The 27,894-nt window shown below is 58.3% G+C and overlaps 2 protein-coding genes across 6 annotated transcripts in view; one reads left to right on the top strand and one right to left on the bottom strand.

Moving 5' to 3' along the window:
- ARHGEF11 (Rho guanine nucleotide exchange factor 11) overlaps positions 1–12,545 on the top strand; it is a 112,494-nt gene extending 99,949 nt beyond the window's left edge. For 4 of the 5 annotated variants that reach the window (XM_075563610.1, XM_075563620.1, XM_075563614.1 and 1 more), the window contains 19 exons: positions 1,492–1,671; positions 1,763–1,810; positions 2,011–2,198; positions 2,428–2,574; positions 2,821–2,900; positions 3,023–3,148; positions 3,782–3,899; positions 5,072–5,250; positions 5,675–5,750; positions 6,003–6,161; positions 6,742–6,832; positions 7,404–7,514; positions 7,721–7,791; positions 8,431–8,652; positions 8,834–9,166; positions 10,162–10,257; positions 10,928–11,172; positions 11,348–11,537; positions 12,031–12,545. In XM_075563610.1, the coding sequence (XP_075419725.1) occupies positions 1,492–1,671; positions 1,763–1,810; positions 2,011–2,198; positions 2,428–2,574; positions 2,821–2,900; positions 3,023–3,148; positions 3,782–3,899; positions 5,072–5,250; positions 5,675–5,750; positions 6,003–6,161; positions 6,742–6,832; positions 7,404–7,514; positions 7,721–7,791; positions 8,431–8,652; positions 8,834–9,166; positions 10,162–10,257; positions 10,928–11,172; positions 11,348–11,537; positions 12,031–12,083 (2,713 nt within the window). In that variant the 3' untranslated portion in view covers positions 12,084–12,545. The remainder of the gene's footprint in view (positions 1–1,491; positions 1,672–1,762; positions 1,811–2,010; positions 2,199–2,427; positions 2,575–2,820; positions 2,901–3,022; positions 3,149–3,781; positions 3,900–5,071; positions 5,251–5,674; positions 5,751–6,002; positions 6,162–6,741; positions 6,833–7,403; positions 7,515–7,720; positions 7,792–8,430; positions 8,653–8,833; positions 9,167–10,161; positions 10,258–10,927; positions 11,173–11,347; positions 11,538–12,030) is intronic. The other variant, XM_075563619.1, reaches the window with a different exon arrangement.
- A 1,714-nt stretch (positions 12,546–14,259) lies between these two features.
- Positions 14,260–27,871, bottom strand: LRRC71 (leucine rich repeat containing 71). The gene is made up of 15 exons (XM_075563629.1): positions 27,692–27,871; positions 23,143–23,295; positions 22,903–23,034; positions 22,740–22,815; positions 22,446–22,523; positions 21,521–21,589; positions 20,956–21,115; positions 20,794–20,877; positions 20,612–20,701; positions 19,920–20,072; positions 19,725–19,818; positions 19,256–19,344; positions 14,941–15,052; positions 14,579–14,700; positions 14,260–14,421 (listed from the first exon to the last, which is right to left on the bottom strand). Exons 1-15 carry the CDS (start codon positions 27,843–27,845, stop codon positions 14,302–14,304), a joined length of 1,686 nt encoding a protein of 561 aa, XP_075419744.1. The 5' UTR covers positions 27,846–27,871; the 3' UTR covers positions 14,260–14,301.
- Positions 27,872–27,894: the final 23 nt, after the last annotated feature.

Here is a 27,894-nt window from a genome sequence, read left to right as displayed (position 1 = left end):
GGGGTCTGGTGTGCCTCACTGCCTGGGGCTCAGAGGAGGGGATTCGAACTCCTCCTCGGTGAGACCTGCCAGGGGCAGCACTGGGGGGAGGCGTTCTTCGAGGCAGACTGGTTTGGAATTGGAGCCCCTGAATGGTTGGCACACTGCTGCCAACCAAAAGGCCAGCGGCTCTTCTCCTTCAAAGGGCTTCCGAGGAAAAGGCTGGCTGCTGCCCGGCCCGCCCCCGCTGAAAACCGTGTGCTCCTCGGTCTGGGCCTCCAGGAAGCAGGGACTGAGTTGATGGCAGTGGGTTTGGGTTTCCAGTGTGAGCCGGGATTGTTCCGAAAGATTGGTGGAGGCAGCTGTTGGCGTGGGATCGGTTGGCAGTATGTTTTCTAGCTCTGTGGACAGACCCTCAGGACCCCAGGAGGTGAGCTCCAGTTGGAGCCCCTAGCAGTTCTGGGAGACCTGATGGATGGAGACCCAGCCATTTGGCTCCCTCCTGGCAGCAAGCCTGCTGGGCAGTTCTCAGCTGTGCAGACATCTCCAGGCCTTCTGCGGCCCCAGGAGCAGAGCAGGAGGATACAAATTAGTGATAATGTCAGCAGCCAGCCAGCCTCCCAGGGGCCTGGGTGGGGGCATCCTGGGGCGGTGAGAGGTCAGAGATGCCAGCTGTCTCCAGGCTGATACACTGCGGGGCTCAAAAAGAGCAAGAGCCAATCTCCGGCCTCACATCAAGCCCTGAGGGAGGCACGCTGTGGGCAGCCGTGGCAGCCAGGGGGCAAGTGTCTGCTGATCTGTCAGCAGGTCCCTGGGGTGTCCTCTTGAGCCAGTCTGCTCCCACAAGGGGAAGTGGGAGCTTTGCAAAGGTTCCATCAAGATAAGAATGGGAGAAACCCGCATCACAACTGGAGGGGTGGGAATAGAATTTGGGGAGAACCTAAAAGGAGTGTGTAGAGGTGGTGGCCTGGAGGCCTTGTCCAAGGAGAGGGCCTCCTCCAGCTGAGAGAGAGGCTGCTAACTGGCCCCAGGGGCTGTGACGCCAGGTTCCTGTAGTTCTTGAGGAGAAACTCTGGTGTCTGTAGCTTTCCCGGTGGGACTTAGGCTCCTAGGCCTCTGGATGCACAATGTGATGCCATTAGGCCCAGACTTTGCTATCTTCCTGGGATCCCTTCACGATTGGTCAGGACAAGCAGCACTGTCCATTGAGCAAGGCCAGCGTGAGGAAGGGATTTGTAAAACCACAAGAAGGGTTGGCTGGCGGCTTCAGTCCCCAGCAGAGGGTCGGAGGGGCGAGGCCTGGCGGTCCTGCTAGAGAACAGGATCCTGAGCCCAGGGCGATGGAGAGGAGGGGGCGCTGGGAGCCCTACAGAAGCTCCTGCCATCCAGGTGTACTGGTCCTTTGGGGGACAGGGAATAGCCTGTAGCAGTGAAGACCCTCAAGATAGAGCAGCAGTGAAAGTGGGCCAGGACATCAGACCTCAGAGGCTCCCGTCCTTCCCCCACCTCCAGTTCCCGATCTGAGATCCGCCTGGGCCGCTCCGAGAGCCTCAAGGGTCGAGAGGAGATGAAGCGGTCTCGAAAGGGGGAGAACGTGCCGCGCTCTCGCAGTGACGTTGACATGGACGCTGCTGCTGAAGCCGCGCGCCTCCACCAGTCGGCCTCATCCTCGGCCTCCAGCCTCTCCACCAGGTGGGCCCCAGGCTCTGCCTGCCTATGTCCAGGGGGCAGTGGCTGAGCGTAGAGGTGTGCAGGATGCTGAGGACTGACATTCTTTCCCCAGGTCTCTCGAGAATCCAACCCCTCCTTTCACCCCCAAACTGGGCCGCAGGTGAGTGGTGGGCACGGGGACACCTTTGTTTGGGTCTCTGGACCTGTCCCCACTCAGCCGCTCCTCTCAGCCCTGAGTAACTGGCTGGGAGTGCGTCTCCTCCTGGCCCCTTGGTGTTCTCCAGGGGGCAGGGATGGACAGGGCAGGAGACACAGGGGACAAGCCCTGTGTGTGAGCTGAGCTGCCCGTTTTCCCCGCAGGAGTGTGGAGTCCCCCAGCTTGGGGTTCTGCACAGACCTCCTCCTCCCCCACCTCCTGGAGGATGACCTGGGCCAGCTGTCTGACCTGGAGCCGGAGCCTGATGCCCAAAACTGGCAGCATACTGTGGGCAAAGACGTGGTGGCTGGGCTAAGCCAGAGGGAGATTGAGCGCCAGGAGGTCATCAACGGTGAGCCTCCCAGCCAGGCGGGCGGGGGCACCAGTGCTGAGCATCTGAGGGTGAGGGGCAGGCCCAGGCCCCTGCTGGAAGGGCCACGTCCGCTCTGTTGGTGGACAATCTGAAACCAGCACATCGTCCCACAGGCAGAGTGGTTTGAGGCCCGGCCCCAGGGAGCGACTTGTATGTAGATCCTTGCTCATCTGTTTCCTCCCTCCCTGCTTACCCCGAACCTACCCAGAGCTGTTTGTGACGGAGGCGTCCCACCTGCGTACGCTCCGGGTCCTGGACCTGATCTTCTACCAGCGCATGAAGAAGGAGAGCCTGATGCCCCGGGAGGAGCTGGCCCGGCTCTTCCCCAACCTGCCTGAACTCATCGAGATCCACAGTGAGGACCCGCCTCCCACAAAGGCACTCCCTCCCGCCCCCCAGCCCACCTCCACCCCCAGGCCAGATGTAGGCGACACAGTGTAGTCTTTGGTGAGGGAGAAGGTGAAGACAACATCCCAAGGCTGAGAAACCACCTTTTCCAGGCCTTTCCTCACAGCCTGCTGTGAAAACTCCCCTTTTCTGGTGGCAGAGGGCCTGGCAGTGCTCAGCCCCAGGCAGGTCTGTGTCTCCTCTCCTCGCCCAGACTCGTGGTGTGAGGCCATGAAGAAGCTCCGGGAGGAGGGTCCCGTCATCACAGAAATCAGCGACTTCATGTTGGCGCGGGTATGGCCCCAGACTTGGCCCTCTTGTCGTGGGCAGGGAGGATGGGGGTCTCGTTGCCCTGGGGGTGGGGACAGGTCCCAGGCAGGGGTGTCACACTGCTTGGGTGTCCCTACCCCCCTCAGTTTGACGGCCCTGCCCGAGAGGAGCTCCAGCAGGTGGCAGCTGAGTTCTGCTCCTATCAGTCGATAGCCCTGGAGCTGATCAAGACCAAGCAGCGCAAGGAGGGCCGCTTCCAGCTCTTCATGCAGGTGCCTCCTGAGCTCCCTCCCGCTATCTCCCAGCTCCAGGCCCCACCTGGCGGCTTCCCGAGTCCTCCCACAGCACCCCTTCCAAAGCACTGAATGACACCTGCACACGCTCAAGTAGGGGCCGCGGTTCTCTGAAGAGCCTTAACCCCCACCAGTCCCTGTGTGCACTCCGATGGCATCGCTCTCTGCGTGGCCCTTTCCTTGTCTGTGAACTAGGAATAGTGCTTGCCCTGTAGCATGTGGAGGAGCCCCGGTGGCACCGTGGATTATGCATTGGGGGCTCACCAAGCGGTCTGTGGTTTCAACCACCACACTGCTCTGATTGGGGGAGAGAGGGGAGGCAGTCTGTTTCACAGACTCGAAAACCCACGGGGGCAATCCCACTGTAGGGTTGCTGTGAGTTTGATAGAGGATATGTTTGATTATATTCTGAGGAGGTGGCGTTCTCTCCTTGTCCCGGCCATCCCTCACGCCTCTCCATAAGCTGCCACCACCGATTCTGAATGACCCATCTTAGATTAGGGACATCTGACATGTTCATGTCCTCTGATCCAAAGCCTGTCAGCCATCAGCTGGCTCCCAGCCAGGCGGAGCCCTTCCTCCCCGCCGACTGTTCTCTCACTCGCTGTCTAGGAGGCCGAGAGCCACCCCCAGTGCCGGCGGCTGCAGCTCAAAGACCTGATCATATCCGAGATGCAGCGTCTCACCAAGTACCCACTGCTGCTGGAGAACATCATCAGGCACACGGAGGGTAGGGCATGGAGAGGGACCAGCGCGGGGCCCCAGCGGTGGCGGGAGAGCTGGGTGCAAAGCCTAGGTCTAGCAGGGACTGACTGCGCCTTCCGCACACCACTTGGCCTGCTGCAGTGCGGGCCTCAGAAGATCATTGTAAAGGTGCTTGGGGAAGTCCATGCTGCCCAGCAGAGGGAGTGGGCGGCCACCACCAGTGTGCAGGGAGCTTGGTGCGAAGCAGAGAAAAGCGCCGTCCTTTGAATGGCCGAGCCCCAGTTGCATCGTGGTTATGCATTAGGCTGGAGTTCGAAAACCACAGCCACTCACAGGAGAAAGATGCGGCTTTCTGCTTACTCCAGAGAAGTGTTACAACCTCTGAGACCCAAGGGGCTATGAGTCATCAACTGGAAGGCAGTGAGTTTGGGGTTTGTTAGTGTGGACACATAGCCTGGCAGGTGGAGGCGATGTTGGTTCCGTTCCACAGGAAGCCCAGAATGACCTGTACAGCAGCTGGTGTGGGTTTGGTTTTGTCCCCTCCGTACTGCACTTGTCCGTGAGGGGCACTAAGACACAGCCCTCTGTGGCTGCCCTGGGAGGGTAGGACCCGGCTGCGTGGGGCGCTGAACCCCGTCCTTGGGCCCTGGGCATCTTACCTCACCACACACTCCGGCATCGGCGTGCAGGCAGAGCTGCTGGAACTCGAACCTGGTTGAGCAGACAGAAAGATGGCCTTCCCCCAAGCTCTGAGTTGGGCCTCCTGCAGCTTGTCTAGACCTGTTCAGATCTCCTGGCTTAATTAAGGCTGCTCGTTCGCCATGGGTACGGGTGGTGGTTCGATGGCCAACGTGCGGCAGAACCCAGGCACTGTCCTGGTCCCACGGAGCCCACTGTGTCCGTATCGTAGGTTGAGAGCCTTCTGGCACTCTCTCAGCCAGTGTGCCTTACTCTCTGTAAGCTGTTCATAGTCCATCCATAGGCCTTTCTTCCTCCTCTTCGTCTGGAGGCTTCTCTGAAACCTGTCCAGTGGGTGGGGTCGGGGGGGAACCCATCTGATATTGAAAATGTGAGTGGCATAGCATCCAGCCTCACAGCCACATGCCAGCCAACATGGAAGGACAGACGGGGTGCATGCAGGCAGAGTCTGACTGGCAGACGGGGCTGGAGCCGCTGATGGTCTCTGCCTGTTCGTAGGTGGCACCTCTGAGCATGAGAAGCTCTGCCGGGCTCGAGATCAGTGCCGGGAAATTCTCAAGTATGTGAATGAAGCCGTGAAGCAGACAGAGAACCGGCACCGTCTGGAGGGCTACCAGAAACGCCTAGATACCACCTCCTTGGAGAGGGCCAGCAACCCCCTGGCAGTGGAGTTCAAGGTAGGAGAGGCAGCCTGAGGAGCAGGAGTCTGAAGTGTCTTGGAGGATGGATGCAGGACCTGTCTCTGACGGGCCCGAGAGTACACACCACGTGGCTGCTGCCGCCTCAGCCTTAGAGACAAGGACAGGCAGCCCACCACGCACGAAGGTTACGGGTTAGAGCACAGCCTGGGCTGTGGAGGAAGGGAGAGCAGGTTGGGAACTGGAGGTAAGGATGGAGACCATGCAGGAGAGGACCAAGCTGATGAGTGGGCGGGGCCAAGCAGAAGCTGATTTCCTTAGGAAGGTATACGGCATCGGTGAGGGTCTGTATTTCTCCCACCCACCCCCAATTCCCAGAACCTCTGCACAGAGCCAGCTACACCCACTGAGAAGGTTCTCAAATGCTTGTTGAGCATGTCAGTAAATGGTGTCTCCTTCACAGAGCCTGGATCTTACCACCAGGAAGATGATCCACGAGGGACCCCTCACCTGGAGGATCAGCAAGGACAAAACCTTGGGTATGTGCCAGGCCCGGTGGGGGGTAGGCTTCCCTTTCTCTCCCCGGATCCTAAGCCCTGGAGGAGCCTGTGAGGCACCAGTGAAGCAGCTTGAAAGAGGCCTGGGGCTAGCCTGGGACTTCTTCAGCACAGGGAGATGGAGTGGTCCCACTGGGCTCTCAAGACCTTGGGACCATGCATCTGAAGGTCCTGGTGCTCCAGAGAGGTCAGGGGGCCACCGGGAGGGCTCACCTGGCGGCCTGCGCCTCACAGACCTGCATGTACTGCTGCTGGAGGACCTGTTGGTGCTGCTGCAGAAGCAGGACGAGAAGCTGCTGCTCAAGTGCCACAGCAAGACAGCCGCCGACAGCAAGCAGACCTTCAGCCCTGTGCTCAAGCTCAACGCCCTGCTCGTTCGCTCAGTGGCCACAGGTACCTGCAGTCCCCAGAGGGATAGGGTAGACATGCGTAGACGGCTGGAATGTGGACTCAGAACAGCTAGGTAGGGCCCCGAAAGGATGGGTATGGGCGGGAAAGACTCAGACAGGCGCTCCTGCTGGAAGAGAGGCTGGGGTGGAAACCTGCAAGAGGAGAGGCAGCAGAGAGCCGGCCCAGTGGGGGGGTGGGGGGGGAGTGGCGGGAGAGATGGAGTGCAGCCGTGGGTGTGGGGTTTTGTGTGTGGTTTTGTTTTTGCCGGGAGAGATGAGGGAGTGCGGCACTGTCTGGCTCCCCCGCCCTCTTTGGCTTGTGCCCCAGAGGAGCCCAGGCGCAGCGGGTGGGTGTCAGCAGTCTTTGTCAGAGAAGGCAGGGACACGGACTGGCCACAATCGATGGTATTAGGAACCCCAGGACAGCCTCTGTCCCTTCTGTGAGTGGGACATGGGGGCATCTGATGGCCCAGGTCTGTCTCAAGACACATTTGTGCCTCGTGCCGAGGGTCACTGCCCTGGCTGGCCTGGAAGGCTCGGCTCTGCCACCATGAAGGCCCTCCCTCCTGCTTCCTCCCCCACAGATAAGCGTGCCTTCTTCATCATCTGCACGTCTGAGCTGGGGCCGCCCCAGATCTACGAGCTGGTCGCAGTGACATCATCAGACAAGAACACGTGAGATTGATTGCGGGGTCCCACGTAACCGCCGCCCCTGGGACCAGGGTGGTGTGTATGAGGACGGTGGGCACAGGGTGGGGAAGACGGGAAGGATGCCCCCAGGAGCTGTCAGGGTCGCCTCCCCTGAGCCCTAAGTTAGAACATGAGTGTCCAGCACCTTCCAGCCATTGCTGTGGCTTCCTCTCATCAGCCCTTCTCCCTCCTCTTGCACACCCAGCATGTGTTCTTCCGACACACTTGCCCCAGCCCCCAGTGACCGGCTGCAGGTGGGCGGGCGCTGCTCAACATTTCTCAGCCTCTGGGGTCTGACCGTGAAGGGGACAATAGGTGCCTCCTGAGCGTTACTGTGAGAGAGCCGTGGCACAGAGGCCGGTGGTTGGTCAGTGACAGTTGTGAGAACAGCACCCCCAGGAAGCCACTCATCAGGACTCTGGTGGTGGACCCTCGCAGGCACAGAGCCAGGGCCAGCTTTGGAGAGGGCTTAAGAGCACAGGCTCAAGAGGGGCGCTGGGCCGCCCTGGCCCTGCCCCTGCCCTCACACCCGCCCTCTCCCACTGCCGAGCTACAGATGGATGGAGCTCCTGGACGAGGCCGTGCGGAATGCTACCAGGCACCCCGGAGGAGCAGCCCCCGTGCCCGTCCATCCTCCGGCAGCCCACCCGCGGCGGGCGCCCGGCAGGTGCCATGCTCTGCTCAAGTCCCCCACCTAGCTCCCCTCCAAGCTACTGCTGTCTGCTGCTTCTGAACCCTTCACTGGGGGGGAGGGGTGGATAGTCCCGCCTCCTCCACCTTCCAGACTGCCAGGGCCCCTCCTTGTTGCCCCTCAAGCTTGGGCTCCAGGGTGGGATTTTCCGGCCCCTCATCCTTGCTGCTTGCTTCCCTCAGGGTGGGACTGGATGAGTCAGAGGTGTTCCATAGACGCAGTTCTGAACCAGAGCCTGAGGAGCTGCCCGGAGGTAAGGAAGCTGAGGTCAGGCAGTGGTCCAGGCTGTGCAGACTGAGGAGGACGGCAGACAGAACCAGATCAGACTGATCGCGGAGGGTGTGGGCCCTTGGCTTGTAGGAGAAGCCTCCTGGTGGGTGTGGGTGTGTGTGTGTGCAGGATCAGAGTGGACTGGCTCCTTAGGCCTGGAGACCCGTACTTAGAAGCGCAGAAGGGCGTTCTCCCAGGGGTGACGAATGAGAATGGATGGTTTACTGTGGGAACAAAGGCGCACACAGGGAGAGGTGGGCACCCAGGGGCTGAAGATGTGCCTTCCTGGGGTGGAGCTCTCGGGACCCAAGAATTCCCATGGAGAGCTGGTGTGTGGATTAGAGCGGGGTCTTGGCTTAGAGAAGTTGTGCACTCCCTGGCCGGGCCCCTCTGCACTCGGCCGCCACCTTCGCTGCACCGCCTGCTCTAACAGCCCTCTTGAGCCCGCACCAGGGCTGCTTGGTCTGTTCTTCTCCCCACAGCACTTGGCCACACTCTTACAGAAATCGTTGACTTGATTCGTTCACACTCCACTAGGTTAAGCTCCTGGCGTGTGAGCCTAGCACCTGGAACAGTGCCTGCCCACCTGTTCTCCAGCCTTACACGCCCCTCTCCTCCACAGCAGACCCCAGGCCCCAGCAGAGGGCCCGAGGGCCGCACCCTGCCCTGTTAGAGGACCCTGAGCCAGAAGGCAGCAGAGAGGAGGAGGGGCTAGGGGTCCTCCCTCACCCGCCCTCACCCCTGGATGGAGAGAACATGGACATAGGGACAGAGGACCCGGTCCACGTGCCCCTCCCTGGCCCTCTGTTCATGGAAGGGCTCGCCGAGTCGGCCCTGGAAGATGGTGAGTGGCTGGGGGCCCAGCCATCAACCCCTGGGGCCCTGTAGCATGGCCAGTGTGAGCCAGCCTCCCTGCCCACCCCTTGCTCGGTGGCACTCACACAGCTCCCTGTGGCAGGGCGGGCAGCAATGGCACTGGGGTGGCCTGGGCTGTGCCGGGGCAGCCATCACCCACTTCCTTCCAGTGGAGAGCCTGCGGCGCCTGATCCTGTACAGCCTGCAGCCGAGCCCCTCCACCGGACTCCCGGCCACTGCCGAGCCTGAGGATGACCTGACACCCACCATCACCTCTCACCCCTGGGACCCAGGCTCCCCAGGGCAGGCTCCCAGTGGGGACGAAGGGGGCAACCCCCAGCATCCCGGGCTAGAAGGTGGCCAGCCAGAGCCAGAGGACATGGTGCCCTGCTCGCTGGAAGATTTGCCCCCAAGAACCAGAAACTCTGGCATCTGGGAGTCTCCTGAGCTAGACGAGGACCCAGCTGAAGAGGCAGCAGGAAGTTACAAAGTTGTGAGAAAAGGTAAAACCCACTAGGGCTCTGCAGGGAACAGGTGGCCGAATTGCCAGGGTTGAGGTCCGTCTGCCAGCTGCAGCCTGCCCTGACCCTCACCTGCTGAGCTCACACCACTTCCTGTCTGGGTGGCCTCCCTATTCTACAACAGGGGTGGGGGGGGCTGGCTCAAATCAAGTGTCCATCAGCATTCCCGAGGAGGGAGGAGCTTCCGAAAAGAAAAGTTGAGGACACTCCCTGCCCTCAAGTCCATTCACACTCAGCCACCCAACAGGAGAGGGTCGTACTCGAACTCCCGGGGGTGGTAGGGGAGGGGTTGTTGGGGGATCGGTTCCAAGGCTGTGACTTTTCATGGGACTAGAGCCTCCTCTTTCTCCCTCTGAGTGCTGGTGCTTTCGAATTTCTGACTCTTGCCGTTAAAACAGCGCAAAGCATGACCAGGTGTCCTTAGGGCAAAACAATAGCACTCCGCTGTCAGTCACCGAGGACGGGCAGCATGGAGCTGCAGCTAGGGCAGAGGCAAATGGAAGAGGAGTGGCCGCAGGACAAGGCTGGGGGCCGGGAGTGTGGTTGGATGGATGGGTGAGGTGGTAGGGGGCCCCAGGCCGTGGGCAGTGTTGAGTAAAGCAAGGGGCAGAGACACATGTGTGAGCCCCCACGGGAGGAAGAAACCAGAGGCAGGTGTGAGGAGTTCGTGAGAGGGGTTTCTTGTCCTCCCTCCCGGTGTTCAGCTCTGCCTCCTTTCCACCCCGGTCTCTGGGTGCTGGCCTGCCTGCTCTCTCTCGGTGAATTGGTGGACAGTTCCCGGCTCCCTGGGTTGTGATCATGTGTGAGCCTGTGTTCACTGTTTTTCTTCCTTTTTTCTTTCTCTCCCCCGTCCTGCCCCCACTCCTTGCTCCTCTCCCTCTCCTTCCTCCTCTCTCCCCTCCCCTTGCCCTGTCTCTCGGCCCCTCTCCCTGGTGGTGGTGGTGGTGGTGGTGGTGGTGTCGGTGGTGTCGGTGCAGCTGAGGTGGCAGGCAGCAAGGTTGGCCCTGCACTACCAGAGAGTGGCCAGTCAGAGCCTGAGCCTCCTGACGTGGAAGGCGGAGCAAAGGCTGCCGGTAATAAACGTCCCCTGGAGCAGAGACAGGCTAGGGCTGGAGCGTGGGGCCTGCGGGGCTGGGGAGCCAGGGCACATGGGCACAGGCTGTGCATGCAGGCACTGTGCGTCCCCTCCTGGCTGGCTGCTGGGGACTGGTGGGAAGTGGGCTTGTGCAGCCGTCTGACACGGCCCTACGCAGCTCCTTGGTGAGAGTGGGGCTGGCCCTTGGCAGCACAGTGGCCCCTGTGCCCGACGCTGAACAGCCGCTTAGCCACCCCAGCCAGGGCCCTGGGAGATGTGCTGCAGCACCTTCTCCTGGGTTCCTTGGGGCTCTGCTGCCCCACCCGGGTCCTGCAGCCATCTTGCTAGCGGGCAGCAGAGCCTAGCGGGCTGGTGAACCGGGGCTGCTGCCTGCTGCTCTTTAGAGGCCTGACTCCAGCCTTGTGCCTGCCTCTTCCCCCCAGCCGCTGCCACTTCCCTTAGCGCCCGCACGCTATGCCTCACCCGCCCTAGCCTGTGTCATGCTGAGCCTCGAGGGGAGGGGCTCAAGAGTAGACAGGATAGAGCTGTCCTGCCTTGGGCCCTGTTGGGCCTGTTCTCAGTCTGCATGGGGAACACCCAGGGACTGGGGGCTGCCTAAGACCCTCCTCACCTCTGAATCTCTCTCCCTCTCTCGCTCTGGGGCGCAGGGAACTGTTTCTATGTCAGCATGCCAGCAGGCCCCCAGGACTCCACCACTGACCCTTCAGGAACACCCACCGGCCTCTCCCAGCCTGACCGCCGCCCTGCCTGGCAGCCTGAGTGTCTGCCCCGGCTGCGGGATGGCAGTGGAGCACAGAGACGGCCCAGCCATTCTCCCAGCCTGGCCCTCCGGGATGTGGGCACGATCTTCCGCACCATCGAGCAGCTCACCCTCAAGCTCAACAGGCTCAAGGTAAGGGGAACAGAGTTTGGGCACCAGGGGCCTCGCCTGTCACCCGAGGCTGGGCCCTGTAGATGAGAGCATGTCTGGGTCCTGTTCCATCATGCCCAGCCGTTGCCCTCCCTGGCAGCTCCGCCCCAGGACCCTTGGGAGGAACGGAAGGCCTTGAGCACAGCTTTGCCCACAGGACATGGAGCTCGCCCACCGGGAGCTGCTGAAGTCCCTGGGTGGAGGGTCGTCTGGTGGCACCACACCTGTGGGCAGCTTTCACACAGAGGCAGTGAGATGGACAGACAGCTCCCTCTCACCCACAGCCAAGGAGCCCCTCGTCTCGGACTCCAGGGACAGCCACGAGCTGAGGCTTTGCCCTGAGGACGGTGAGTGAAGGGACTCGCTCTCTACCCAAGGGGGAAGCCCACTAGTTAGTGAGGAAACTCGCCAAGCAGCAAAGGGTGGGGGGAAACGGGGGGCAGGGTGGTTGTGCCCCCTGGGGTGAAACAACCATCACCTGCACTGAGAAAGGAAGCCCACACATGGGTGCTGAAAAAGAGGAGACTTGGAATTGCCCCCCCTTTTCCGTGGGCCACAGAGATAACAAATGGTTGGGGGAGGAAGCCAGGTGCGAGTCTAAGATCCATCGGTGCTTATGTGAGGGAGCAGTTCAGGAACGTGGGTATGTTCCAACTCAGGAAAGCAGCGACCCAAAGGGGTTCAGGCCCAAGAGAGACTTGAGGGACCGGGAGAAGTGTGCTTTGCCACCGTGGGTGACGCTAAAGGAGCCGCACTCCTGAGCCAGCAAAGGGGGGGGGGGGGGGCGGAGACGTCAGTCCCAAAGCTCATTGGCTCTTCCTGTCACCACCCCTCCTGCAGGTTCTAACTCCCCGCTGGAAGACAGGGCCACAGCCACAGCCCCAGGACTGTGACCACCCAAACTACCAACCCCTCTGTGACCCACTCCTCCCTCAGAGACTGGCCTGAGGCAGGGGCCCAGGTGGGAGCCCCAGACTTGCTCCCCATGGTGTAGGCATGTGGGGACCGGGACCCAGCCAAGGCCTGGGAAGGAGGTCCGCATGTTGCTTGGTCTGCTCGGATTGGAGTCAAGTTTCAACGTCCCTTCAGCCTGACACACACACACACCCCGCCAAGGCCTCTCCCATCTCCTAAGCATGCTGACTGCATCCGGACGGGCCCCCACTGACAAGTCTGTCTCCCAGCCCCACTTCTCTGTGGGGCCCCTAAACTTGCAAGCACGAGGAGGAGTCTTCTGTATAGATGCACTTTGTTCCTTCCTCCCTCCCTTGCTCCCAGGACCCCAAGGCTGGGGGGTGGGATGCCTCCCTCCATTCTTTGTCACTTTGGTTTCCTATAAATATGTATGTAGTGTATGTGCATCGTCACCATTGTAAATAACTACTGCCTTTGTTGTTTCTGTTTCTGGGGTGTTGGAGGCAGTTACAGAAAGGATAGCTGAGATAAGAGGGGGCCCCCTCATCTCCAAGTGAGCAGACCTTCCTGATCACCCCCCACCCCAGTCCAGCTCCAGGGTCAGGGCCAAAAGGTAGAACCCAGCCTGAGCTGCCCTGTCCCCTGTGGGTGAGTGCCCAGCCCAGCCTGTTAGCTTGGTGCTGACTGCTCCCTCCTTCCGAGATGGGGACACAAACCCTGCCTCTGTGGAAAACCAGTGTGGGGCACAGAGCTGAGAACCGGCTCCCCGGAGGCCGGGGCAAGGGAAAAGAATGCTGGATTAACCCAGGACCATCCCCAGGGCTCACAGCTTGGGCCCCATTCCCACGTCCTCGCTCCTCACCCACTACTAGAGAATATACACACTGTGCTAGGTGTATATATACATATATATATATATATATATATAATATATAAAATAGAGATAAATGGAAATGACTGTTTTGCTGTTCAGATAATGTATACTCTTATTTTCTTCCTTTCATGGTTAATTTTTTGTTTTTTTAAGAAAAGTTAAATATTCTTCAACTGTGGTAGTGTGTGTGATTCTTAGAATTACTGTGAAAAAGACACTGATGTTTTTTCCCTATGGACTGGGTGCAGTTTCACACAACACAGTAATGATACTCCCCACGCCCGTCCCAAACCCTCATCCGCATATTCTCCCGAGCCATGGGTTCCCATGAGTGCTCACTGAATGTCTGGTACACATATGTGCGTGTGCGATGGACCGGCTTGGAGGTCCTCCCTTTTCCTGCTCTCACCTCCGAGGCCTCTTCCCCAGGACTAACCTCTGTCCATTATACCTGTGAGTCTTCCTCTTGAAGAATGAAGTGACATACTCTATTTCAGCATAAAATATCCAGTATTCAGTCTCAAACTAGGTCTGGCCCTCGCAGCGTCCAGTCTAGCTGCACATCTGTCGTGCACACGTCGAGAGGGGGACCGGGCGGGGAGCTCGTGACAGTCCAGAAGTATTCGGGTGGGAGTGAGGAGACTGGCTGGCCTGCACGCAGCATCCACAGTGTGATTGGTGAGGAATCCAAGGAGGTGGAAGGTGTCCTCTGGAGAAGCTGACCAGCAGCTTCAGAAGGGTGGGGGCAGCCCAAGGAGCAGCAGCACACAAAGGGGACTGGGGGCAGTCCGCGGTACAGAATGAGGGAGTGCTCAACAGGTTAAACCAGCCCAAAGGTGAAGAAGCCAATCCCCAGTTCACCTCCACCTCCTCTGGCCTCTCGGGAGCCAGGGCCACGCGTCTGGACACTGTCCACACACTGCGCACTGAAAGGCAGCCCAGAAGGCTCAGACGTGGGGCCCCAGGTGTCTTGCTTCAGATAGCTAACATCTCACACTGTCGCCAAGGTTCACGTGGCAGGTTTGGACGTGCTGTTTAAATGGCGGTGAGCCTAGCAACCATTCCAACGTGGCCTGCCACATCTGAAGCAGCCACAGTGCAGAGCGCACACCCTCGGGGAGACAAGGCCAGGGTCCCTCCAGCAGAACTTGGAGGCCACGCACAACACCATCCCTGCCCCGCCCTTTCCAGCCGCAGACCGCCTAACAGCTCGGCGCTTTCCGGGCTGGACAAACGGTTCACACCACCTCCAGGGAACGTGCAGCCGCGCATTGTTATTGGCCAGAGCCCCCGGGACAGCAGCCCCCGAGGGACGGGAAGGGCTAGACTGCGAAAGCCACGGCCTCCTCCTCCCGGGGCCTGGCCTTGTTCACGGGGTCCCGGGGCAGCATCAGCTCCTGGATCAGGGAGTGCACCGCACATTGTGGGGGGAAGTAATTTTTCTGAAAGAGGAAAGGGCAGGCTGGCAGCTGAGGAGGAAGGTGGGTTAGGGCTGGGGGACACGGGAGACTGGCTGTGCAGCAAGAGGGCTAGAGGCTAGGTTGTGATCCAAGGAACTCCAGAAATCTTGGGGGTGCGAAGAGGGTGCTGGGAACTCACCGCCAGGGACAGCCAAAGCAGCCCCACGGGGCCTTTGGACGCCGCCTTGGACTTGGAGACCTGCACCTGATATTGCACTGTGGCCAGGAAGCCTTCCAGCCCCACCTCTGTGATGCGGTTACCTGGGAGTAGGTATGGACAGGCTGGCCTCGGACATCCCCACCAGAGCCAGCTGGCCTTCCACCCAAGCACTCCTCCAACCACCCTCTCCCAGATTTGGGCCCTTCCCACAGGCCCATGCGAGGGTCTCAGACAACCTGATGCTCGGACCTGGGAGAACCAAGTAATGCCCCATGGGGTTTGGGGCACCTGCAGGGCTCGTGGGGCCCAGGCAGCCTCAAGGATGGGGCTGGCAAACATACGGAGGAGGTTGAGGTGCAGAAGGACCCTGTTTCCCGGCATGAACACTTTTCCGTCTCGGTGTACCACGGGCTCCAGGAGAGGGTTGACCATCTCTGTGGTTTCGGCAACCAGCTGTTGGGCAGAATGCAAATGGCAGGCGAAGAGGGGCACTGGTGAAGAGGTCAACGTGCACAGAGATGAGGAAGCCCACCCGCAAGAAGCGGGCCGGCGACCAGAAGAGGAGGAATGTGTGTGACAGCGGCAAGCTCAGGATGGTAGGCACGGAGGGGGGGGGGGGTGGCTAGAGGAGGTGCGCTACCAATGAGAGCACTCAAAATCGAATCGATGCCGACTCAGCAAGCCTGTGGGACAGGGCAGAACCGCCCCTCTGGGCTTCTGAGACCAAGAGTAAAGCCTCATCTTCCTCCCAGAGTGGCTGGTGATTTTGAACAGTTGACCTTGAGGTTAGACCAACGCACCAGAGGTCCTGAATGTGAGTGCTCCCAAGTGGACGTTCGCAGATGAAGAGCAAGGGAAGTATCCAGAAAAGGGAAGGACAGGTGCAGAGATGTGGGCAGGAGAGGCAGGAGGAGGAGGGAGGGAGGGAGCACAGAAGGCAGGAAGAGGTGACCTCTGAGAGCCCCGGATGGAGGCGACAGGAATCGGAAGGCAACACCCATTCCCTTCCTCTGCTGGAAGGAACTGATTTTGTGAGATCAGGCCTTGGGTGCCAGAGAAGACATCCAATAGCAGGTTGTCCCTGAAACGTCAACACCGCAATCAATAAAAGACAAATCAGTAATCAACTAAATAGGCTGAGCCTGGAATCGACACTTCACTGAAGAAGACGTGGGCAGCCAACAAACACAAAGAAACGCTGGTCATCAGCCATCCCCCAAAGCTGGACGGACTCCCTGCCATCGAGTCCATGCCGACGCACAGCCAGCCTGTGGGGCAGGCAGACCGCCCCTGTGGGTTTCCCACACTAACTCTGCATGGGAGTAGAAAGTCTCGTCTTTCTCCCAGGGAGCAGCTGGGGGTTCCAAACTGCAGGCCAACATGTTAATGAGAAAGTCCAAACTGAAGTGAGTGCCGGCAAGGGGGTGGAGAGCCAAAACTCCGGTGCACCCATGGCTCCGTGGTGCGCCCACTGGGGCGCAGCATGGTGCTTGCTCCCTTAAGGCCGAGAAGGAATGCCCCAGCAGTCCCTCTAGTTGGCACATATCTCACGACACATGAGGGCTGTGACATGAGCAGGTACATGCACACCCATGTTCATCACGGGTATGCCCCCAAAAAACTGGATTTTCTTTTCAAAGCTATGTATTTAAATTTTTTTACAAAACAACCCTATCACCTTCAAAGTACTCTCCATCACATGTAATACATTCGCCAAATCTATGAATCCATTCTTGGAAACATTTTCCAAACGTGTTTGGATGACTGACAGCACCTCCCTCGTTATTTCCTTCATCTCTTCTATGTCATCAAATCGCTGTCTTCCCTTGTCATTCATCACAGAAACAGAGAAGCCACATGGAGTGAGGTCAGGCAGGTTGGGCATGAGAGGCATGCTGTTTTTGCCAAAAACTGCTGCACTGAGATGGCTGCGGAAGCAGGTGCATTGTCATGGTGGCAAAACCAGTCCCCCGTCTGCCACAAATCTGGCCTTTTTTTGTTGTACACTGACACAAGCTTTTCAGATCCACTAAATAGAAAGCTTGATTAACAGTCTGACCTGGAGAATGAACTCCGTTTGAGAATTTGACAAACTTCCAGAAGGAGGTTTGTCATCAATCGACATTTCACCTTTTTGAAACAAGAAAACCACTACTGGTACACTTGAGTTTTTCCCATAGCACTGTCCTTCCTTGTAAGCTGGGTTCAACATGGCATTTTCTGCGACATTTTTCCTGAGCAGAAAACAAAATTTCACAGCTGCAGGAGGCTGTTCTCTTAAACCAGCCACCACAAAAAAAAAAACAAGGTTCAAGCAAAACTGCTTTTATAAAAAAATTCTCTGACCAGAGAGAACCTTCCTAGGCAACGCCACTGGGTGCACTAACTCGAGCGGTTGCTGGATGCTTGCCTAACGGGAAAAGTGTGTACTATGAAAGCGCAGACTTGTGGAGCCTTCCCCTTTTTTTTGGCGGAGGAGGGTACTCCCTCGTATTTCCAATAACAAAGAGATGGAAACAACCTACCATATATGCCCGAATATCTGCCAAGGCACCTAATATCACCACAAAAACTATTAAAGATATGCTGAAAATATCAGCTTATACTTACATATATAAATAAATAAAAACTACCCAGTGAGTGTGGAAGAAGGGATAAAGAAATGGACATTCACACTGATACAAATTACGCCAGGTTGGGGAAGAAATCTATGAAGCACCCCATAACATGGGTGAACCTAGAGGGCATGATGCAAGTGAGATTCATTAACCACAAAAGGACAAATAATGTATGAGGCTGCTATTGTTTTTTGTTTGTTTGTTTTTAAAAAGGCCAACAAAAATTTGTTTTTCCCCTTACAGAAGGGTCGCGGGGAGGAGACGAGCCAGTCAGGGTGCAGTGTAGCAATGATAAAACATACAACTTCCCTCTAGTTCCTAAATGCTTCCAACCCCACCCCCACCCCACTATCATGATCCCAATTCTACCTTACAAATCTGGCTAGACCAGAGGATGTACACTGGTACAGATAGGAACTGGAAACATAGGGAATGCAGGACAGATGATCCCTTCAGGACCAGTGGTGAGAATGGCGATACTGGGAGGGTGAAGGGAAAGTGTGGTGGAAAGGGGGGACCGATTACAAGGATCTACATGTGACCTCCTCCCTGGGGACAGACAACAGAAAAGTGGGTGAAGGGTAAGACAAAATAATAATTTATAAATTATCAAGGGTTCATGAGGGAGGGGGGAAATGAGCTGATGCCAGGGGCTTAGGTGGAGAGCAAATGTTTTGAGAATGATGAGGGCAATGAATGTACAAATGTGCTTCATACAATTGATGTGTGTATGGATTGTGATGAGTTGTATGAGCCCCTAATAAAAAATTTTAATTCATCATTTTAAAGAAGTCGCTTTTGATGGTTACCAGGGTAGGAGGGGATATTCCTGGCTAGATGGCAGAGGAGTGTTAACTGAGGCGACAGCGATACTTGAGGAGGAGGTAATCAGCAAGACGTGATGGAGGCAGGGGCTGTGTGAGAAACACCGGAAGTGCTGTGCGTACACGGCCCTCCGCTCTGGGCTTGGGTGGATCCGTGGAGAGACCAGAAAGCTCGTTTCATTAAACAGTGGGTTGTAATTACTTTATGGTCATACACTTTTTTTGCCACCCTTCATCCATTACACAACCCCACATGGGGTCACAAACCACCGTGTAAGAAGCTCCAAAGACAGTCTTCCACATCAAGCTTTCAGCGTGTAGCAACTGGGGTCTAAGATGCAACTCTGTCCACGTCAGGGGAAACACAGAGTGGAGGGACCGCCAGGTGCACAGAAACAATCGGCCCGCTGGACTCAGTCTGCACAGCCCTGAGAGCAGGGGAAGCAGACGGTGCCTGGCCACCCTGACCACGGCTCTGGCAGGAAGCACCTTAGGGGAGGACAGAGCGGGAGAACAGGTGGGGAACAACGCTCACAATCAGCGGGATGAGCAGGCTTACTGGGCAGAGAGCGGGAAACCCACAGGCACACTGCCCGGCCATGGCTGTTCTCAGCCAAACAAGACACAGGTCTACAGGGCAAGAGTAACACTAGGGAGGTGCCCACACCTGAGGATGGTCAACCTGAGACCAAAAGGGCAGCATTGATCCAAGGCCAAGTTCAGAGGGCGTGGAAACAGGAAGTGGGATAAGTGGCGTTAGGTTGTGGAGGTTGCAAGCAGTGAGGAGACGAAGCGTATGTACGTTGTTGACTGGAAACGACTCTAAGCCTCCGCCCAGTTCACAAGAAAAGGTCCGTTTTTTAAGTGAGTTATGTGCCAATAAAACTTTTCTAAGCGCTGCTTTCCTCAGGGTAGAAAACGCGATGCTTTGTAGGCAAGGGGCAGGTGGCAGTGTGCCCTCAGCCCTGTGGGAAGCAGGTGGAGTAGAGACCTTGACTCAGAAGTGGGGGCTAAGCACAGAAAAGGAAGTGGGCTGGGTGGGGGCCGTCTCCGGTGAGGTGGGGGCTCCCAAGCACGAGTCCCACAGCATGTTCCAGGTGCGGCGCAGACGCGAGGGAGGACATAGAACGTTGCTGTGCGGCAGGACAGACTTCCCTCCCAGAGGGGCTGGGGCAGCCGGAGGAGGGGGGAAGCCGGCTTCTACGACAGACTACCTCCGACTCCAGGAGGATGCTCCGCTTCTCTTTGCTCCCGGGCTTGGTCCCCTTCCCCTTCACTGGCTTCTGCTCAGGGGCCGGCCCCTCTGGATCGGGAGGAGGAGCAGGGAGCATGGAGAACTCTGACACCACCAGGGCTCCCCAAAGACTCCCCCAAACTGACAGCCTTGGACTTGGGTGCCATAGAAACAAGGGGGAGAGGGCCCAACTGGGTTCCTTTAGTGAGGATAAAGCCACAGAAGCCACCCTGCCTCCCCCCCCCACCCCCGGAGAGGAGGGATGGAGGGTGGTGGGTCAGGACGCCCGTCCAAGAGAGAATGCCCCAGGGTCACTGTCAAAGAAAGAAGGTGGGAGGGCATGACAAGGCCTGTCTTGTCAGAACCAGGCCCTGAGCAGGCCTCCAGCTTCCTGCCCAGAGCGCCTTCCTTTGCCTCAGGAGAGGCTGGCGAGGTGCACTCGAACTTACTCCCTTTGCCTGACTTGGAGGCGTCTTCTTTCTTGGGGGTTCCTTGTGTGGGAGACTGCCCAGACCCTGACTTCTCCTCTTTCTTGACCACTTCCTGTAGAAGAGGTTGCGAACGGTCCACCTTCCAGTGGGGAAGCAACCCCTCTCCCTGTGTCCTTCCAGCACCCAAGGCTCTCTGGCCCCCAGCAAGCCTACCCCCGACTTCTCCTTCTTCTTTGCCCCCAGGCTCTTGGGGGTTTTCGAGGCTGGCATCTTGTCCGTCTTGTCGGACAGTGCAAGGCTGCTGGCCCCAATGGCTTGATTCTTATCCCGGTCGGATTTGTAGTCCACATGCCGAGAGGAGGTAGGCTGTGGTCATAGGAATGAGCAGATCGAGGAAGCAGCCAGGGAGGGGGAGGGGAAGCCTTGGGTCTGGGCTGTAGGTAGCTGGCCACCCCCACCACCAACCCCCAAGCCTAAATCCCAAGAAAGCATGGTTGGGGCTCCCCTGGGATGAGGGGCACCTGGAAAGAAATTGCAGAGGAGCCTGGGGGCCACCGAGGGAAGAGGGGTCCTAATTGTGACGAGATAAATAGTGGCTAACTTGAATTCTGCTAAGTGCCAGGCACGCTTCTAAAGTCATGCGTTCAAGCCTCAAAACGCTCACGTGGCGGTACAATTTGCATCCCCGCTTAACAGATGAGAACTCCGAGGCACCTGCCAGCTAAGAAGCACTTGCTGGCTCTAGGACGAATGGGGCTTCAAGGTCCGCCCGTTTAAATCTAGCGTCTGCTTAGCACGCGTGAGTTAGGTAGTCAGGCCCGGGGTGACAGGTCAGGGTCAGGGTCGGGCACGGGACCAGGCGGCGGGCTGAGCAGCAGCCACGTGCACCGGCGAGTGGCTCTGACCGATCGTACTCGCTCCTGCGTGCCCTTCTCCAGCAGGAGGCGGCGGCGCTCCACCACCTCGGTGTGGGTCAGCTCGAAGGGGCGCAGCACCTGGGCGAAGCAGGGCCTCCGCTAGCAGGAGCGTGCGGGGCGGGGCCAGCCCGCCGGCCACGCCCCGATCGGGACACGCCCCGGCCACCCACCTCGGCCAGCTTCAGGGCTCCCTGGTCCTGGATGCGGTTGTGCGCCAGGGACAGCCAGAGCAGCGAGCGGTTCAGTCGGAGGCCCTGCGCGGGCGGGCGGGGAGGGGAGTGAGGGCCCGGCCAGCCGCCCCCAAGCCCCGGGCCTGCCCGCTGCGCACGCACCTGGGCGATGTAGCCCGCGCCCTCGTCCCCGATGTGGTTGAAGCCCAGGTTGAGGGAGACAAGGTTCTTGTTGCAGCTGTGCAGCGTGGACAGGGCCTGGCCCAGCAGCTGCGCGCCGTGGTCGTCGATGTTGTTGTTCCGCAGGGACAGATGGGCAATCCTAGGGCAGGAGATCGAGTCATTGGCACCGCAGTCCTGGGAGGTGGGCGGGAATAGGGACCGAGGGGGCCACGAGGAGGGCCGTCCGGCCTCAGTTGAGGGTCCCTGGCTCGCCCTGTGTCGCAATCCACGCAATGGCAGCGCGTTTGATTTGGCTAAGGAGCCCTCGTGGAGCAGTGGGCTAAGCGTTGCCCTGCTAACAAAGTCTGATCGCTTCCAGCCGCCCACCAGCCCTTCTGCCGTAGAAAGATGAAACCCTGCCGGCCTAAGAGCGCCGTGGGGCAGTCCCGCTCCATCCTAGAGGCTCTCTGAGTGAGGACCAGAGCATGGCCGTGACTTGAGAACATGCATGGGTGGGGCAGAGGATGACTTGGGAGGGAGAGAGGGGGAGGAAAGGGAGTCTCACATGCTGTCCAATCCCATGAGCTTGTGATACGACTGCTCTGGCAGTGGGTTCCCCTCCAGAGACACCTTCCTGGGGGGCGGGGGAGGGAGGCAGGTGAGAGCTGAGAACTGAGGGGAACCTCAGAGACCCTGAGGGAGGGAGTCTAGACAGCAAACACGGGGAGCTGGGGGACAACCTTCAGTAGGGTTGTGTGTGACAGCTCCCCAGACTTTGGTGAACCCTTGAGTGTGACCATGAGAGGTCCCTGCCCAGAGTCAGCGACCTGTGGTTAGGTGGCCTCTGAGCTGGCCCACAATGACCCCACCTCCTGAGAGCTGTTCTGTGGTGGAACCCCTCCCCTTGAGGGGGAGCTGGACCTGGTGACTCGCCTAGCTTGAAACCTGGAGAGGCAAAGGTGATGGGGTGCCCCTTCCCAGGGGGGGTGCCCCAAAGGGTGTGGCTTGCCTCCTGAGTCCTGCCTAGCACCCTACCAGAGCAAAGCTACCAGGCACGTCCTGAGACAGACAGCCCGTGTGCCAAGGACTACACCCACAGAGCCATTCCTCTGCCACCGCCACCAGGCTCCACAAGGCCTGCCCTGTCTGTTCCTCCCTCCCTCCCTGGACGTGAGTCCCTGGAGGACAAGGACGACATCTCACCAGCCCCTGGTGCAGCCCAAGGCCCCAAGCAACAAGGAGCAGGGGAGAGAAACTGCGGGTGGGGTGTCACCATGGGGGGAGGAGGTCCTGAGGCAGGGGGAAAGAGGGACAGGCTCCTTGTTGGATGAGAACTTCAGGACCCAGCAGACAGGGGCCTGGTCCTATTTGGTCACAGGGCTGTCGGTCCAGGGCCACAGAAACTGGGGCTTGCTACCTCGTACCAAACCACTCCCCACTGTCTGGCCACCTGGCTAAGCGCTCGCCCCTGGGGTCCCCCCTCCGCTGACCTGAGTGTGGGTGAGCAGAGAGGCAGGAGGGCGATGAAGGTGGTGAGGGTCTTATCAGTCAGCCCCACCTTCCAAAAGCTGGAAAGGGAGCAAGTACAGAAACAGAGTGGGCGCCTCCCCTTCCTGGGAAACCCACCCACCTCCCATCCACTCTGACCCAGACCCCGCCCATCTCCGCACCCCACCCCCCCAAGTCCCCAAGGCTGCAGAATCCTCCCAGTTCTCTCCTGCATACCACCAGGAGTCCTATTCCCCACACTGGCCTCCCACCCCCACCCCGAGACGTCCTCTCACTTGATGGCCTGCAGCTGGCTGAGGGCCGGCAGGCATTTTGAGAAGATGCCCAGAATGCGGTCCTCCACCTTCCAACCTGCAGACAGGACAGAGGAGTCTCAGGCCTGGGGTGGCAGGGCAGGGTGTGAGAGACTCCTGGGAGGGACGAGGGGGTCAGCGTCACCGCGGATGTAGACCTCCTTCACGGTCTTGGGGTCCTCCTGCTCCAGCTCCACCTGGATGGTGGGCCGGAAGAACACGTACTTGCTCTCCAGGCTGTTGATGCTGCAGGAGCCCGACAGCAGCCGCTGCTCCTCTGGAAGGCAGAGGGGGCGGCCCAGGGTGAGGAGGGCGACCCGACCCCGGCCAGCCCCGCCTGGGATCACCCGCTGCGCCCCGCCATTCCAGCGGCTGGGGCACTCACCCAGGGTGGTGGGCTTTTCCGACATGGAGGCTGAAGGGACGAAGGTCGGGTGGGGGCGGGGCCGGAGGACAACTTTGGGGAAGTCCGAGTACCCCGACCTCGTGCAGAGCTCGGCGAAGTCTATCTCGAGCACTCCGGAGCACTGGTACTCCTCTGCGGGGCCAAGGGGTGCAGGGCGGCTCCAGCGAGGGGTGCCATGCCCACTGTGCCCGCGCCCCCCACAGGAAGCCCCAGAGGAGACCATCAGCTCCAGGGGCGGCTCTGTGCTGCCCCCGCCGCCCCCTGGGTGTCCCCACCAACCTGCTATGTCACCTTCCCTGCTGGGACTCCTGGGGTCACCGGGAGAAAGAAACCCCTGCCCTGAGGTAAGCAGAAGGCCCCCAAGGTCCAGCGGAGGAGCAGGCTTCAATGTATTTCACACCACTTACATTGAGCACACTTGAGTCCCCTGGTGGCGACCTGGTTATGAATTGGGCTGCAATCTCAAGGTTTGTTGTTCGAAACCAGGAACCGCTCCACGCGAGAAAGATGGGGCTTCCTATTCATGTAAATAGTTACAGCCCGGGAAACTCACAGGGGCAGTTCTGCCCTGTCCTGTGGAGTCACTATGGGTCTGCAGTCGCTGGCAGAAGGCAGTGAGATTTGTCACAACCGACAGAAAAGGATCCCTTGTGCTTGTGTGTGGGGCTGCTAAGCTGAAGGTCAGCAGTTCAAAACCACCAGTCTCTCTGCTGGAGAAAAACAAGGCTTTCTACTCTCTAAAGGGGTCAGTTTCAGAAACCAGTAAGGATAATCCTACCCTGTCCCATAGGGCCGTCCTATAGGCCGTCATGAGTCAGAGTTGACTTGATAGCAATGTGTTTGGTTTGGTATATCATACTCAGTAGTCTCCAGCACTGTTCTAAATGCTTTGGAAATAACCTTCAATTAAAGAGCTGTACAGAAAACCGCCAGAAGCCAGACAGAAGAAACCTGCCAGAGAAGGAAAATGTACTTAAATTTCCACTAAAACCAACCATAGAAAATGTAAGACGTCAACTAAGTCCACACGAAAGACGCACGCCAGTCTGTGTGATCCAAAGATGACCATTAACAATTCAAATATGGCGCAGGGAAAGCATCACAGCTAAATTTAAGAACATCCACTTTGTGGAAGGCGATGGAGGACAGTGGGAGCCCCAGGCCCATCTGCAGAGTGTCTGGTCAGACCGAGCCGCTGGCAGATGCGCTCAAGAGTCCCAGACAGCCTTGCCACAGGCTGAGACCACCGCCACCTTGAATGTGCTGGCTCAGACTCCACACTTGGCCCGATGGCCTCCTGTGGACCGGCTTGAGTTGGTTGTGGGTGGTCTCTCTAACTTGCCCCATGACAGGCATCTTCCCCTGGCTTTTGAAATGTCAGCAAAGGTCTCTTCTTTCTTACTTTGTATTTTGGTCTTTGTGTTATGGTTATTCTTTTATCCGCACCACCTTAGTTTGAATGTGGTTTTTGTTGTTTCTGTTGGGTGTCCCAGTTTGCAGCCCACAGGAGTGGATGCATAGTGACACTGGCAGATACAGGGGCTGCTGGGGGAGGCAGGGGTGGGAGTGGGTGATCGGGAGGGCAGGGGGATTTCTGGAGTGGGAGATGAAGGCGGGAGGGGGAGGGAGCACTGAACTGTGATTGCCCAACTCATCTTGAAGGTGATTCGACCATGGGGCGTGGGAGTGTTCTAATATTGATAAGGTAAGGACTGTACAATTCTCTTTCCTGTGATTGAACTATTGAAGTGTATGCTATGTAAATGATGTGCCAATAAAAGTGTTAAAACAAAAGAAAGCAAAGGGCACACTCCCCCTTCAGGCTTTCCTGTCTCTCGGCTGCCCAATCCAGGGATGCGGCCTCAGTCCTGCTTTGTCCCTCACTCTTCCCCTCCCCGCCCCCAACTCTACTAGTCACCAGCTCTGATTATGTCCACCTCCAAAGTATTTCTCCAAGGAACGGACCCAGTCCCACTCCTCTGCCCTTTCCCTGCCCCACCCCCTCACTACCACCACCACAGTCTCCAGGGCTCTGGGAAGAGCCTCTTAACTCACCTGCCCACCGCCTTTCTCTCCCCTTCTACGAAGTTTTCCATACCGCACCCAGAGTGCGCTGCATGTTGGTTCTGAGTGTAACCGGGCTCATAGCTCTCTCGTCGCCCTCTCTGGGGAAATGGCCCTTCTCCAGCTCACACACTTGCCACCCGAGGTAACCGCACTGACCTCTGAGACGGCACATGACCAAGGTTGGCCTAACAGCGCTTTTACCCCCAAGATGTTTCACACACCCCACCCCCATACAGAGAAAGCAAGTTCCTGCTCCTCTCTGATGAGAAAGCTGGCTGGTTTGAACCACCGCTTCCAACGAGTTCCTTTTTGCTTAGAGTTGCCCTCTATACCCTTCCAGTGGTTTCCATGGGAGCAGGATTGGGTCATCTTGGTCACCTGTCTGTCTCCCTAAGGCCTGGTAAAGCACAGGCATTAGAAAATTGTTGACTTACGTGAATGACTGTAACTGCCCCCTCAGTGCACCCATCACCCCCTGGGCCTTCCTCCCTATACATCATTTTTAATCTTACTGTATCCAAAATGGGGGAGTGGGGAGCCAGCCCAAGTGTAGGTTCCCTGAGCTCAAATTAAGTTCAAAATATGAATCTACCTTTCTGAGACCAGGAGCTGGGCTGGGTGCTGGGTATCGCACTGAGAAGGGCATGGGGCACACAGCAGGTACAGACTGGATGATTTCGGGGAGGGAATGGACTCATGACTTTGCCGTTTTCAACTTAGTCTGTCACCATTACCTCTGTTGCTCCTGATCCCAGCCAGCCAGGGCAAGATCCCATCTCCATTTACAGCAGATCACCCCAGGCCACGCAGCTAAGCTAAGGGTGGTGGAGGCTTGTGCCAGGAGCACATTACACCTTCTAGGCCCTGTGATCCCTGAGAGCACTCTGGGACAGTGGGGCCATTTACTGTCCCAATTACAGATCCACGCTCTGACCCACTAGGCCACCCTGCCTCTTAGAGCAGCGAAGAAACCAAACCCCCCACCCTCTCAGTCCAGTGCTGGTGCCACCATTCCACGGGAATCGTCTACCCAGTCTTTCAGCACGCACACACCCCGTGTACAAGAGCCAGTGGGGCGGCAATCAGGACTCTGGCCTCAAGGAGCTGACACTCTGGCGAGGTAGTAAAGCCAAAACAAAAGCAGTGCCATCCAGTCGGCCTGCTTCATGGTGAAGCCAGGTGTGTCGGACACAACTGTCTTCCATGGAGTTTCATGGCTGGGATCTTTCCAAAGGCCACTGCCAGGCCTCTCTTCAGAGGTACCTTGGAGTAGGTTCAACCCACCAACCTTTGGTTCATCTCCCAGCACCTGACCATCGGTGCCACCCAGAGACTCCTGCAGAATCCTAGATAACTTCCCCTGGGCGTTGGGACTATAGAGAAAATATCCCAGGCTAAGGGAGGGAGTGAAGACCCGGTAGTGAAGTGGGTTCTGCTTGGGGCTACTCACCGAAAGGTCAGCAGTTAGAACCCCCACCTGCTCTGCTCCGTAGGAGGAAGAGGAGGCTTTCTACTCCCCTAAAGAGTGACAGTCTCAGAAAGCCACAGGGATAGGTCCCCCAGTCCTAGAGGGTCTCCACGACTCCATGGCAGTGAGTGAGGAAAGGTCGGGGGAGTCCTGCCTCAAGAGGTGACATCTGAACTGAGTGTGCTAAGGCAGAAATCCCGGCACATGAAGATCTGGGAGAGAGCACTGTAGACAGAAAAACCAAAACCCAGACCAGCAAATGCAATTAGGGTGGGGGGAGGGGATAGAGAGAGGCTTGGCTTATTTGGGGACAAAATAGAGGCCAGGCTGTGGAGTGTGGAGAGATAGGACGTCCCCCACCCCACCCCACCCCACCCCACCCTGGCGGCACCTGCTGTAGGACAGACCCTGTGTTGCCACTGGGAGCCCTCTGGAGAGAAAGGCAGGGGCTGCCGGTGGGGTTGGGGGTGCAGGAATGAGAGGGGTTAGTTAAGAGGCTTCCTGGAGGAGTTGAGAGGCTTGGGAGGCTCCTTGAAGGGGAGGTGGGAGTTAGTTCGAGGAAGGGGTGGGAAGAGTTCCAGACCGAGGGCCCGGCATGGGCAGGGCGTGGAGTTGTGGCTTAGTGGTTATATATTGAGCTGCTAGCAGCGTGGTCAGCAGTTCGAAACCACCATTCGCTTCACAGGAGAAAGTCGAGGCTTTCTACTCCTGTAAAAATTACAGTCTCAGAAAGCAGTTCTAGCCTGTCCTACAGGGTCGCTGGGCATCAGAAGCGACTTGATGATGGCAGTGAGTGTGGGTCTTTGGGAAGCCGGACGCCCTCCAGGCCTCTGGGCGGCTGCTCACCCTGGGGTGTCTAACGTTAAGCGGCGGGCACGGAGGAGTTGCAGAGTTCCGCTGCAGCACTAGCGGGTACCAGAAAGGCCACCATTTCGTTATTTCCGGCCTTCAGTCCCCGCCGCCGCCCGGCTACTAGAGCCCCCGCCGCCGTACCCGGGTTCCTGGGCTCCTCCTCGCCCACCAGCTGCAGGTTGGTCACCGGCTTCTCCTTAGTCCCGCGCTCCCCCTTCTTGGTCACCGTGCCGGAGGCCTTCTGGGTCCCTGGACGCGGAGCCCTGGGCGAGGCCGCGCTCGACTCGCCCGACATGCCGCAGACGGATTAGGCTCCGCGTCCCTCTCCACGGCAACCGCGCGAC

This window comes from Tenrec ecaudatus, chromosome 1 (genome assembly GCF_050624435.1).
Source record: "Tenrec ecaudatus isolate mTenEca1 chromosome 1, mTenEca1.hap1, whole genome shotgun sequence".
In the NCBI taxonomy this organism is placed as follows: domain Eukaryota; kingdom Metazoa; phylum Chordata; class Mammalia; order Afrosoricida; family Tenrecidae; genus Tenrec; species Tenrec ecaudatus.
This window is presented reverse-complemented; position numbering and strand designations above follow the sequence as displayed.